This window comes from Zeugodacus cucurbitae, chromosome 2 (assembly GCF_028554725.1).
Source record: "Zeugodacus cucurbitae isolate PBARC_wt_2022May chromosome 2, idZeuCucr1.2, whole genome shotgun sequence".
NCBI lineage: Eukaryota > Metazoa > Arthropoda > Insecta > Diptera > Tephritidae > Zeugodacus > Zeugodacus cucurbitae.
The window spans coordinates 81,833,480-81,846,791 of NC_071667.1; the positions used below are offsets into that span (position 1 = coordinate 81,833,480).

The following is a 13,312-nucleotide window of genomic DNA, read 5'->3' on the forward strand; positions in this document are numbered from 1 at the left end:
CATATACGTAAAAATTAGACCCTATTTATGATTGTTCACATGACACAGCACCTTGTGACATCACCCGCACATCACATCACACACCACGCCATCAACACTCAGCACACACACAACACAGCGTAACAAACCACTCAGCACACACACAACCCAGCATAACAAACCACTCAGCATGCAACACAACAACCACACAATCACCAACGTTCATCTCATTTATTCAGCAAACAAGTTTACAAAAGGGATAGCCCACAACGGGATCGTCCTTCTTTTCGTTTTCGCCAGCGCCCTTAGTGGTTCGACCGATAAACCCGATCAACGTGAGAAATAGCCGTCCGCGACCGTGGTTTCGTGTGTGTGTGCAACGTCAAAGTGAATTTTTTAACCTTTTTCTTAACTGAATTAAACAAAATTATTATTGTGAGAAATAGAATTTAAAATTAAAATTAAAATTATAACGATATTGGAATCAGTGCGTTTTCTTTCCCCCTTTCACAGTGCGTTCAGTGTCCTCTACATTTACGTAAGTATCTAGTATATCTGGTGCATATACGTGAACAAATGGTCCTTCGAGCCTTTCGGAAAGGCACCTAAGGTAGAAAAAAAAAAAATACAAACCTCTAAAACAATAAAGTGACCAAATAAAGTGTAAAAGTCCAATCGAAATTGGACAAGTGATATAGTTGCAATAAGCAACCAACAAAATAAAAGTGAAATGAAAGTGTAAAACGACACAAAAAAAAAAAAAAAAAAAGAAGTAATAGAACAAATAAAAGTGGGAAAAAGTGCATATGTTTATACAAACAAAAATATATATATATATCTACATATATTACAAGAAATTGCATACGTGACCAAATTTAACTAATTACAACAAACGGCAAGAAACAAACAAAAACAAAACTAACTATAAAGCACAAACTCGGGCGCGGGCGCGGTACAAAAAAAAAAAAAACAACTTAACAAACACAAAACTAATACAAAAACAAAATAATACATAAGGAGAACACAGGAGTCTGCAAACAACGAGGGAGGAAAACACCATTTAACAAGGACAGCGCTGGACAAAAAACAAGAAAAGAGCATAAGCAACAATAACTATATGTATATACAAGCCCAAAAACCCTTGGCGGAAGAAAAGTGAGTCCGTTCCATTTTTTATATTACAAAAATTTTTGATTAAATTTCATGCGCATATGTATGTAAATTACAGTTTGAGCGGTATTTCGGGACACCGTTATTTTATAACACGAGACTGTACTTAACAGCAAGTTCGGTTTATATATACGTAAAATAACTGATCAAAAAAGTACAGTCCTGCCGATTTGCTTAGTTTGTGTCTCTGAACACACCACTACATTATACAAAAAAAAAATAACCACAAAGTTTAAAAAGGTCAAGTATTATATGCTTGCAACTTTCTTGCGATACCCCTTGTGCTAAAAAATAGCAACAAGCAGGATCGTGCATAACAACCAAAGCAAAGGCAAAAAAAAAAAAAAAAAAAAAAAAGTCGTACTTACATACATATGAGCATATTCGCCGCGAAATCCATATATACATATTGCTAAATTTTTTACCCTTTAGAATATACATATATACCTATTTATATACACAACGTATGGTACATACATAAATGAACAAGTGAATTACATTACCTGCCTGGATGTTAAATTCGTGTCCCCAAACACACCAAAAAAAAAAAAAAAACAATTTATAAGACAAGTATTCACTACTTGCAAATTCTCCTGCGATACCCCTTGAGCTTTAAAGCAACAAGCTGGATCGCTTACAATAATCCAACAAAGGCAGAAGAAAAGAATAAAAGAAAATAAAAATATTATAGCTCTAATTTCATTTATGTATGTACACATATGCCCTTAAACATATGACTCTCTCCCTTTGCTCATATATACATATTTACATACATACCTATACAAAGCTTATATACAGCTTCTCAGCGCTCTCATCAAAAGGTATTAATATAAATACCTTCCTACATACATATGTACATATATACTTGTCTTTCCTTACCCTTTATCTCATCATTTACATTGGATGATTATTAACTATCACCTATTACCAAATCTCTCATTTACTCTCTACAAAAAAAAATTTTTTTTACATACATACCTACATTGTGTAAAACATACATACAAATACAAATTTATTTTTCCTGCGTTCGCGTCGAATGGTTGTCAATATATAAACACGTTTATACATAAATGCATTTCAGCACTTCTTCATATGTTATACATTACATATGTACATATATAATATAACAATTATACGAAGCTAAGTGATACGAACGAAACAAAAAAAAAAAAACATACAAACATACATGCATAAAGCATATGCAAGCACATGCAAATAAAAAACATATAAACATTTTGCTTATTACGATTTTCCTTTCGTTCGCGTTCTCAACTTATTAGATACAAATATACAAATTAAGTGCGAGTGAACAAAGATAAAATAATTTGGTACACTGTAAAAAATTTTTTTTTTTCAGTCATATTTAATAAAAAAAAAAAAAAAAACACAATTTTGTTTTATTCTTATTATTATTTATGTGGTTTATGCGGAAATTATTATATATACTATAATTTAAAAGTCTAACATATAAAAATACAGCAAATAAAATCTGTAGTCAATGAATTATAAAAAAATTCTCAAATTTCAATAATCTTTAATTGTATTAAATTCAATTACTTATACGTTTTATTACAAGAAGAATTTTCAATTCATTTGGAATTTCAATAAATAATTCAATATTAAGCTAAAAGCTTCATATTCGAAACAAATCAAATGCAATCCGACAAATCAAAAGAGGTTAAACCAAGAACACCTATATCATTAGAAATTCCTAAAATGGCTGATGAAGATAAAACACAAGGCCCACCTGCAGAAGCTACACGCTCAAAGCAGAGTGTAAAACAAAAAAGATCAAAAGATCATTTATTATCAAAATTCATCAATGAAGGTGATACTTTTATAAGCTATTGCACAAGATTCAAAGCTTCCCCTATCGCTGACATCTCTGAATCAGTTTTAAAGGCAAAACTTGAAAGTGTCCACGAAATATGGGCACGCCTTCTGGCAGCGTACGATGCAGTAATTGAAGCTGACGACGCTGAACTCCCAGAAAACATAAAAGCTTCGGCGACAGCCAAATTAAATAATTGCCGTGATCAGAAAGAAATAATAAATGGAATGATAAGCGAACAATTAAATGTAATAAGGCCAAATAGCGCCACTACTCCCCCACCCAGAGTAGTCACAACAACAAAAGAAGACCTAGATAAAGGCATGTATCTAAATGTACCAACTTGTGATACTGAAGTTTTTACTGGATGTTATGAACAATGGCCGTCCTTCCGGGACATGTTCACAGCCCTTTACATAAACCATCCTAGACTTGCAGAAGCACAAAAACTATTCCAACTAAGGTACAAGACACAAGGGGAAGCAGGCATTATCGTCAAGCAATTCGATATAAATGGCGACAATTTTAAGCTGGCTTGGGAAGCACTAGTTGAAAGATATGAAAATAAAAGGGTAATGATAGAAAATCCCATAAAAACTATATTACATTACCAAAAAATTAAACAAGAAACCAGCCAGGAATTTCAAAAATTTTACTCAACAGTGACTAATTGCCTGTCAGTGTTAAAAACACAAAATTCCCCCGTAGAATATTGGGACCATATGATAGTAACTATCTGTGCAGAAAAACTCCCTCAGGCTGCATTACTACGATGGGAACAATCACTTGACGATAGAAGAGCAATGCCCACATGGGACCAAATGAAAAAATTCCTCGCTGCTCAGTACGAGATAGCTGAGCGAATGGGCAGCCAAAATATGAATGTATCAAACCATCAAAATGAATCGAGTAAAAACTCGTTCAAACCTCAAGCCAGCAATAATATGCAATACAATAGACACGTTAATAAAAGCCATTCCTTCGTGTCAAATCAAAATAATCAACGGCAATCATTATGTGAAATTTGTAGGGGGGGTCATAAAATAAGATCATGCGAGAGATTTAAAAAACTATCCGTTTCTGATAGGAACAATCTTGTCAGACAACACAAACTTTGTATCAACTGTCTGTCGAATGCTCATACGACTAAAGACTGTGAAAGCAAATTTAATTGTGTGTATTGTCAACGAAGACATCACTCATTGCTTCACATTACAAATTTTCAAACTATGAAGCAAAATCAGTTTCATAAAACCACAGGGTTAGTCGCTACGACTACATCAAACAATCCCGAAATTTCAAATCCCGAAAAAAGGGAAGAACAACCATGTTGCTCTAAAGCAGCAAAAATTCAAGCGCTTCATTCAGAAAATGAAAGCAAAATTCTGTTACCAACTGCGGTCATCACCATTGAACATAAGGGTGATTTATTCAAACTAAGAGCACTAATAGATCAAGGCTCTCAAAGATCTTTTATATCTTCAAAGGCTCAAAATCGGCTCAAACTGCCAATAAAACATTCAAATTTCCAAATTTCGGGAATGGGCGGAAGAATTATTCAAAATTCCAACAAAATATGCCCAATCACCATAGTATCTCCAAGTGCGGATATTAGAATAGATGCGCAAGCCATCGTTCTACCGCAACTAACAAATTTGCTTCCAAGCTATGAAATTAATAAAAAACACTGGGAAAAATGCTCACATCTCAAGTTAGCAGATCCCAACTGTCACACCCCATCACAAATCGACATATTATTAGGCAGTGACTTAATACCTCAAATAATTCTTGAAGGTATTGAGAAAATCTCCAATAAATTGTTAGCCCAAAATACAATCTTTGGGTGGATTATAAGTGGCCAAGTCACTGAAAAAATAAATTCTTTCACCACTCAAGTGGAAAATATCTCAAACGAGTATCTAAATAATGAACTTAAAAAATTCTGGGAAGTAGAAGAATTACCTCAGACTATCCAACCTTCAGAAGAAGACCAGGCATGCGAAGCCTACTACAAGTCCACAACAACAAGAAACGAACATGGTCGTTATGTTGTGCGACTACCATTCAAACCAACCTTTCCAGAAACCACAGCTTTAGGCCACTCTAGAATATCAGCCGTCCAGCAATTTCTAAGCCTGGAAAAAAGCCTGATAAAGAAAAGCGAGCTTAAATCAGCATATGACGATGTGATGTACGAATATCTTGATCTCAATCATATGGAAGAGACTGTACCATATGAAAAAGTATCTAAAGGTAGATATCTATCTTTTTATCTGCCACATCACGGGGTAATTAGACCAGATAAAATTACAACAAAAGTACGAGTAGTTTTCAATGCCTCGAAGAGTACTAGCTCAGGCAAATCACTCAATGATGTACTATACACAGGGCCAACGTTACAACCTGATCTCATGTTGCTAATTCTAAATTGGCGCATGTTTAAATACGTTTTCAATGGGGATGTAGAAAAAATGTATAGGCAAATTCTAGTACACGAAGATGACCAAGATTTTCAACGCATAGTCTTCCGCAAATCAAACAATAGTCCAATTAACGACTACAAACTCAAAACAGTAACCTTTGGCATAAATTGCGCACCCTACTTGGCCATTAGAACGTTACATGAAGTTGCAAAAACATGTGAACCAAACTTGCCTTTAGCATCTTCTGTGTTGCAAACACAAACATACGTGGACGACATACTATCAGGTAGCCACAGTATCCCATTAGCGTGCAAATCACTATCTCAAGTGATCAAAGCACTTAATTCAGCAGGTTTTCCCCTAAAGAAAATTACATCAAATCACCCCGAAATAATAAAAGATATAAAAAAGGAAGACTTATTAGATACAGATTTTCTTAAATTTGAAAAGGCTAGCACAACCAAAACTCTAGGGATTCAATGGAATGCGATAACAGATCAATTCTCATATACAATTGAGTCAATATCTGCAATGTCCGCCATTACAAAACGCCAAATACTTTCCTCGGTGGCAAAACTTTTCGACCCCGCAGGATGGCTTTCGCCAATAATGATTCAAGCAAAAATCCTCATTCAAGAATTGTGGCAAGATGGCACTGAATGGGATGAACAGGTAAAACCTGTACGTTTAACTAAATGGGTTCAATTTGCTAACAACTTACACACCATATCAGAAATTCGAATCCCTCGATGGGTTAACTTCACCCCTGACATTAATGTAGAATTACACGGGTTCTGTGACGCCTCTGAAAAGGCATATTGCGCAACGGTCTACGTACGAACTCAGTACGATAGCAAAATATCTTCACATCTCTTGGTAGCCAAAGCCAAAGTTGCACCTTTGAAGACACTAAGCCTGCCACGGCTCGAACTGAATGGTGCTCTTCTGTTAGCAAAATTAATTTCAATAGTTCAAAACCATCTCAACTTAAATGATCACAAAATGTATCTTTGGTCAGACTCAGAAATAGTTTTAGCATGGTTAGAAAAACCACCATATACCTGGAAGACCTATGTATCTAATCGTATATCGCAAATCTTAGACTTAGTTGGCCCAGCCAAATGGCAACATGTTGCAAGTGCAGATAACCCCGCGGATCTTGGAACAAGAGGTTGTAAACCACTTCACCTCACCAGCACTACACTCTGGTGGAACGGTCCTACATGGCTAACAGAATCACAAGAGTTCTGGCCAAAGTCTCCTGCTCGGAATATAATACCGCCAGAAAGTCGGAAAATTGAAAATTTTCATATCACTCCCGAAGAGGATGATATTCTTCACCGATTTTCATCATTTCCTAGAGCACTAAGGGTAATCGCTTATATGCACAAATTTACCCAAAGACTTAAACAAAAAATAAAAGGAATACCAAATGACCCTTGCGTGCAACTAACGCATTCCGACTTGCAACATGCTAAAGTTAGTCTTATCACATACACTCAAACGCGCTATTTCAATCCAGAGAAGTCAAAGTTGCTTGAAAAACGACCTCTCGAACAGAGAAGCTCACTTCTCGTCTTAAACCCATTCTTGGACGCTAAGGGATTAATCAGGGCAAATGGAAGACTAGCGAACTCCAGCCTTAGTTACAACGAACGACATCCCATCATTATACCAGAGAAATCCCGTTTTACTCATCTATACCTAATATATCTCCACCAGCTTACAATGCATGGTGAGCATCGCTTGATGCAACAAATGGTCCGACAAGAATATTATATACCGCGACTAAAGCCACAAATAAAAAGAACGATCTTCACGTGTAAACAGTGTACTATGTACAAACACAAGATGCGTACTCAGATAATGGCAGCCTTACCACCTGAACGCTGCAATTATGCTCTCCCCTTTACCATCACTGGGGTTGATTTTGCTGGACCTTTCCAGATAAAGGCCTCAATGTTAAGGTCGTCCTCTTTTAGAAAAGGGTATGTGGCTGTCTTTGTATGTTTCACGACAAAGGCAGTACACCTGGAGCTATGTTCAGATCTGACTACTGCGGCTTTTCTTGCAGCATTTGCACGCTTTGTCGGACGACGCGGATTTCCTTCAAAGATAATGAGCGACAATGGAAAAAACTTTGTCGGAGCCCAAAGAGCCACAGAGAAGGAGTTTATAAACTTCATGAAAGAAGTCTCGCCTGAAATTGTCAATAAATATGCACCCCAAGGGATCGATTGGCAATTTATACCCCCATGTTCTCCACACATGGGCGGACTCTGGGAATCAGCAGTAAAAAGCTTTAAGTCCCATTTGAAGAAAACGGCAGGTAATCATAAATTCAATTATGAAGAGTTTACCACACTACTCGCTCGAATAGAAGCCGTACTCAATTCAAGACCCATATCACCCCTCTCGCAAGATCCCTCCGATTTCACCGCCCTCACGCCAGGCCATTTCCTCAGAGGAGCTCCTCTTCTCGCCATACCTGAGACAGAAGGAGACTCACTTAATTTAACAAATCGATGGGAAAGAATCAAGATTCTCCATCATGAATTCAGTCAAAGATGGAAGGAAGACTACCTCAAAGATCTTCATAAGAGACATCGTTGGAAGACCACCCAAAAGGAACCCAATGCGGGAGAATGTGTCATCATCCAGGACGAATGCCTACCTCCCACCGAATGGCGGCTAGGCCGCATCGAAAAGGTTCATCAAGGATCCGATGGTCACATAAGAGTTGTCGATGTACGAACGCAAACCGGCATATTAACTCGACCACTCGTTAAATTATGTTTTCTTCCAAACAACGAAGAACAACTTACACAAAAACCGCAAAATCAAACACAAATTTAATCAAAATTAATCAAAATCAATACCGCCAATTCACTCGCAAAATCCGAAAAACAATCGTTCACAATTCGTATACGCAAACAGAAATTCAAATAAGCGCGACTAGAATTAAGCAATATATATATACATACATACATGTATATATACACATACGCATCCACAATACTTTACACCAAACTATAAGTCAATTTTAATAAAATCTCATATTCCCATAGAAATGGATGTAGACGAGAGCCAGAACACCATCAAGACAGTGAGGTCCGAGATCGTGACACCCGTCCCAGCGCCGAGGACGCAAAGGGTTATGGGACCATCATCCGCCGCAGCAGCGAGGGATAGAGGTGAAGAACAGCCGATTGAGGATCAGGGGCCTCCACGCTGCAGTCTGTGCCATCGCCCACACGCTCTTAAGAGATGCCCCATTTTCCAGAGCATGAAGCCAGCACAACGCCGCCAGATCGCAAGAGCTCATGGGCATTGTATGACCTGCTTGGCAGACGACCATGCCACCAACGACTGCTGGGCCGACAGTATGTGCCAATACTGCCACCGACCACATCATACGATGTTCCACAGGTTTCCCAAACGAGCCGATACAGAAAATACAACTCGTATTCGTCGCAGACCACAACGCGATCTGGCCCAACGCAGAGGAGAGAATCACAACGAATACGTACAAACCACACGTTCGCGACCACGTTTGCGTCCACAGTTGCGAATCCCTCCGCCACGTCGAACTCATCAGTATAAGCAACGACGCTCAACGGGATTGAGGGCAGTAGTTAACACGTTACAACAGCTTCAGCGGCTTCTAGGCGATTAATCCGCCTAGGGGGGCCGGGATGTTCACATGACACAGCACCTTGTGACATCACCCGCACATCACATCACACACCACGCCATCAACACTCAGCACACACACAACACAGCGTAACAAACCACTCAGCACACACACAACCCAGCATAACAAACCACTCAGCATGCAACACAACAACCACACAATCACCAACGTTCATCTCATTTATTCAGCAAACAAGTTTACAAAAGGGATAGCCCACAACGGGATCGTCCTTCTTTTCGTTTTCGCCAGCGCCCTTAGTGGTTCGACCGATAAACCCGATCAACGTGAGAAATAGCCGTCCGCGACCGTGGTTTCGTGTGTGTGTGCAACGTCAAAGTGAATTTTTTAACCTTTTTCTTAACTGAATTAAACAAAATTATTATTGTGAGAAATAGAATTTAAAATTAAAATTAAAATTATAACGATATTGGAATCAGTGCGTTTTCTTTCCCCCTTTCACAGTGCGTTCAGTGTCCTCTACATTTACGTAAGTATCTAGTATATCTGGTGCATATACGTGAACAATGATATATGTGCATATGTACATGCATTTATATAAAATGATTTGGGAAACAATAGGAAGAGGTCATTAATTATATTTCGATCTCAATAAGAATTTTCTTACGAAGTCAACATGTCTCCCATGCTTAGGTTGCATCAAAATCAAATTGAAAATTTAATCAGTGGAATTGGTTAGTAAACTTACCTATATATCACTATATATATTGGTTGTTTTGCGACGTTGGAATGTGTAAAACAATAAAAATAATTATAATTTTTTGCTCTACTTATCGATCAAAATATGGTTAGATCGCCGATAGGAAATCCGTCCGGGAATGTTGAACCGGCTGTGGTGATAATTGAATGCAATTAATTGTAACAACTAAGCTGTTTTCACAGGGTCCAATTATAGTAGATTTATATTTTCCATAATCTTTCCCTAGTTCTCTAGAACTGATATTTTTTGCAAGTTCTATTGTAAAAAGCATAATCGTACAATTATTGAAAAGTAGTATAGAAATTATTTGCATACTGCAATACTGGGATGGCATCTAGGAACCAGCTTCTGGTTCCATTTGTTCGAACTTCTTTATATTACAAAATTGTTTAGAATGGATGATAGATTTAACTGAAAAACTTCCGACCGCTATTAGGAAATAACTGATGTTGATATTTCTGCTGGAATTTATTTTCATGTTAAACTAAAATAAATCTTTCATGTTGTTTTCAAAAAGAATGCGATACCCTTTATTTCAAATATAACACATATTCTTGGATGTTATCCAGTTTCGCTTCATTTATATCGTATTGTTTTTGTTTACATTTTGACTACACACAAAGTCCTTAGACCTTATAACCTACCAAGTGACGTTTGCCAATACATTCACCAATATAAAACCAAAAGATAACCTCGGCAGTGATAAGTGTGTTTAACCATGCCTCCTTCACTGTCAGGTTTTTGTATGCACCAGTGCGGGCACCATTAACGAGGCGACCAATTCCTTGACGAATAGCTGGAATATCACCTGGAGTGGGTGGTGTTAGCTCCACTTTTGCGTACTTAAGAAAAGTTTCAAGTTGTGGTCTAGCTTGTACCAGCAGTTCTGCAACATTATATAATACAATACAATACATATTACGAAATTTTCATACAAATTTTAAATACGTACTGTTTACCAAGGTGGATCCTTTTGTTGCAATGCTCGCCATTTTTTGTAATTTGCGCTACGGTACTTTGCACTACAGTAAATAAAGAAAAATTACTTTTTCAGAATTAATAGTGGTAGCGGCAGAAGACAAAATTTAAGTCTTGTGGAAAAAATCAGCTAAACGTCAAAAACTGCCACAAGGTGGAATGTATTTGGGCTGAAAAAGTGGAATATAACAGTGTATTTTATTCGTATCATTAAACCGGGTATAACTCGGTTCTTAACAGTGATGGCTCAAATTGTATTCCACTTAGAAAAACTTTGTATTCGATTAAGAAATATAGGTTTAAAAACCTTTTCTATAGCTGTTAAATAAATTAGTATTAAATATTATAGCATTTTAAATTATACATAGTTTCTAAATCACATATTAGGTATACTTGTTTGACCGCGGTAAATTCTAGTCGAAGTGGAACCGGATATATAGTCGGAAACTTTTACATCAGCAGAATTCTTGAATTGCTCGAGTTTAACGAAGAGTAACACTTCTTAGACGATTTTATAGTGCCACTTTTTCGTACTTAAGAATCCGAGTTTGGTTTTAGGTAGTGATAGTCACACAAAATGCCTAGTTTTACAAATATTTCAATATTTTATTAAGTCAATTTAGGCATAAAATACTATGTCCTCTACGTAGAATACACAATAATATTTATTTATTTTTATTATATGTCATAAATCCCAAAGAACTTGCTCATTCAATGTGCGGCTTCAAAATTTTTTCATTCTTCTTCACAGGCTCAGTTGTTTTTTTAAACGATGAAATTGCTTTCTCTTCTTCGTTTAGTTTTTTAATAAGGAAATACATTTCTGCAACACCAATTACAAGTGCACAAGATATTCCTAATACTAAACGCAGACCGAACTCTATGCCACCAAAAATAAGTTCCAATCCTAAAAAGCCGAATACAAAACCAGCCGCGACCGAAAATATAAATTGTAATACTGCAATCATTTGACTATTCATGGCCTTAACTGTAAAATAAATATACAAATTAATGTGTGTAATGATTAATTATTGAAATTAATAGTATTTGACGTTGATAACATACCCTGATAGGCTATGGTGTCCTCGGGTACATATTTCAGTGTTGCATCTACGTTTTTTGTCATGTCTAGGTACTCCCTATTTTGTTGTTGCTCACGTAATCGCTGACAACGCGCTTCGAGCTCTGGATTCCTTTCAATTACTTCATTCATAGGCAAATGCAAGCGACAATTTTCAATTAGATCACTTAAATAAATATCCAATCCTTTCTTTTCACGTAGTTGCTTTAACCACGACTTGACCCAACGAAGATCAGATAAATATAAAAACTCTCCTCCTGCGTTTAATTCAGTCTCTTGGTCGCCGCTATTGCGATTTGCTTTTGGAGGAATGGCTTTCGGTGCATCTTCATCTAAGAGTTCTTCTACTTGTCGAAGTAATTTCAAATCAATTTCTTCCTTTTTTATGGAATCTGAGCCAAGCAACTCAATACCACTCTCAATATGAAAACCATTTGTTTTCAAAACTTTTTTTAAATTTTCGGGAATTTCAGTGATGATATCTTTATGTTCCTCAATGAGTTGCAAGAGTTTCCGAGACGGTTGTACTCGAACGCGGGTATCAGCAATACTTATCTTTGTCATTTTGCCACTGTAACAGCAACCTTATTTAGGTATGTTCAATTTGACTTGTAAATCTGAATAAAGTTCATCTATTTCTTCCTCCTTTTCTTCAAATGAGTTCTTGACTCGTTTGTATTTGTGTTCCAATTCTATAAGGAAATTTGCTTTCTTCTCTTCACGATCTTTACGAGACTGGGTTAAAGATTGGGAAGGCTATAAAAATTGCAAAGTATTAATACATAATGTTAGCTTTGTGTCAGAGAAGCTGCTGTTCTAACCTTTCTCTGTGATTCCACCTTGGTGAGGAAGCCTTCAACACCAATTAACAAATTATTAACTTCTAGATTTAAATCCTCTAAATATGTTGTACTAAGAACCATGCACCGCTCATGTAGGTCGTACTTCACGTCGCCTATAATTTCAGTAACTTTGAACAACGTTTCCACCTCCACTTCGTTACGTTTCAACTCAAACTCATTCAGAAAATTGTTTATTTCCCCATTTACGAAGGCTCGGTGATCCAAAATTCGTTGCTCGGCAGTGGATAAATCTAGGTGAAAAGGTATTGCAAGATTACATTACAAAAATTAAATATTATTAACCAACCTCGTCCCAACTGGCTTAACATTTTCTTTGTCACATGAGATTAGTAAATTATATGACAGGGTTGTATTTTCATTGTAATCGGGGTATTCACTATGTGTTTAAATACAATTTGGGTTAATGTTAAATTCTTTGAATGGAATAATGTGCTCCAAAATGCAAAATCCAATCCTATAAAGATACAAAGTAAAATACTACTCTCAAAATATATGTTTTTAGAGTTGGTCAGAAGAGCTGATTGTATAGTCTATGTATATAATATTAAATTTATTTCCCATCTATCTACTAATGG

At 36.6% G+C, this 13,312-nt stretch overlaps 4 protein-coding genes across 5 annotated transcripts; 1 reads left to right on the top strand and 3 right to left on the bottom strand.

The window, feature by feature from the left end:
• Nucleotides 1–35: 35 nt before the first annotated feature.
• LOC128920443 (uncharacterized) lies at nt 36–9,594 on the top strand. Of its 2 annotated transcripts, none has more exons than XM_054227701.1 (2): nt 36–517; nt 8,472–9,594. In XM_054227701.1, the coding sequence occupies exon 2, from the start codon at nt 8,474–8,476 to the stop codon at nt 9,077–9,079; it is 606 nt and encodes a 201-aa protein (XP_054083676.1). In that variant the 5' UTR covers nt 36–517; nt 8,472–8,473; the 3' UTR covers nt 9,080–9,594. The 2 variants fall into 2 exon arrangements, with proteins under 2 accessions (XP_054083676.1, XP_054083679.1); XM_054227704.1 differs by lacking the exon at nt 36–517 and adding an exon at nt 594–1,138.
• A 724-nt stretch (nt 9,595–10,318) lies between these two features.
• Nucleotides 10,319–10,953, bottom strand: LOC105220067 (ATP synthase subunit g, mitochondrial). Its single transcript, XM_011196470.3, has 2 exons — nt 10,768–10,953; nt 10,319–10,701 (listed from the first exon to the last, which is right to left on the bottom strand). The coding sequence occupies exons 1-2, from the start codon at nt 10,805–10,807 to the stop codon at nt 10,442–10,444; spliced, it is 300 nt and encodes a 99-aa protein (XP_011194772.1). The 5' UTR covers nt 10,808–10,953; the 3' UTR covers nt 10,319–10,441.
• A 422-nt stretch (nt 10,954–11,375) lies between these two features.
• LOC105220055 (transmembrane protein 199) lies at nt 11,376–12,438 on the bottom strand. The gene is made up of 2 exons (XM_011196447.3): nt 11,859–12,438; nt 11,376–11,781 (listed from the first exon to the last, which is right to left on the bottom strand). The coding sequence occupies exons 1-2, from the start codon at nt 12,436–12,438 to the stop codon at nt 11,501–11,503; spliced, it is 861 nt and encodes a 286-aa protein (XP_011194749.2). The 3' UTR covers nt 11,376–11,500.
• Nucleotides 12,170–13,177, bottom strand: LOC105220059 (biogenesis of lysosome-related organelles complex 1 subunit 5). Its single transcript, XM_011196457.3, has 3 exons — nt 13,024–13,177; nt 12,696–12,967; nt 12,170–12,630 (listed from the first exon to the last, which is right to left on the bottom strand). The coding sequence occupies exons 1-3, from the start codon at nt 13,043–13,045 to the stop codon at nt 12,460–12,462; spliced, it is 465 nt and encodes a 154-aa protein (XP_011194759.2). The 5' UTR covers nt 13,046–13,177; the 3' UTR covers nt 12,170–12,459.
• Between the last annotated feature and the right edge of the window lie 135 nt (nt 13,178–13,312).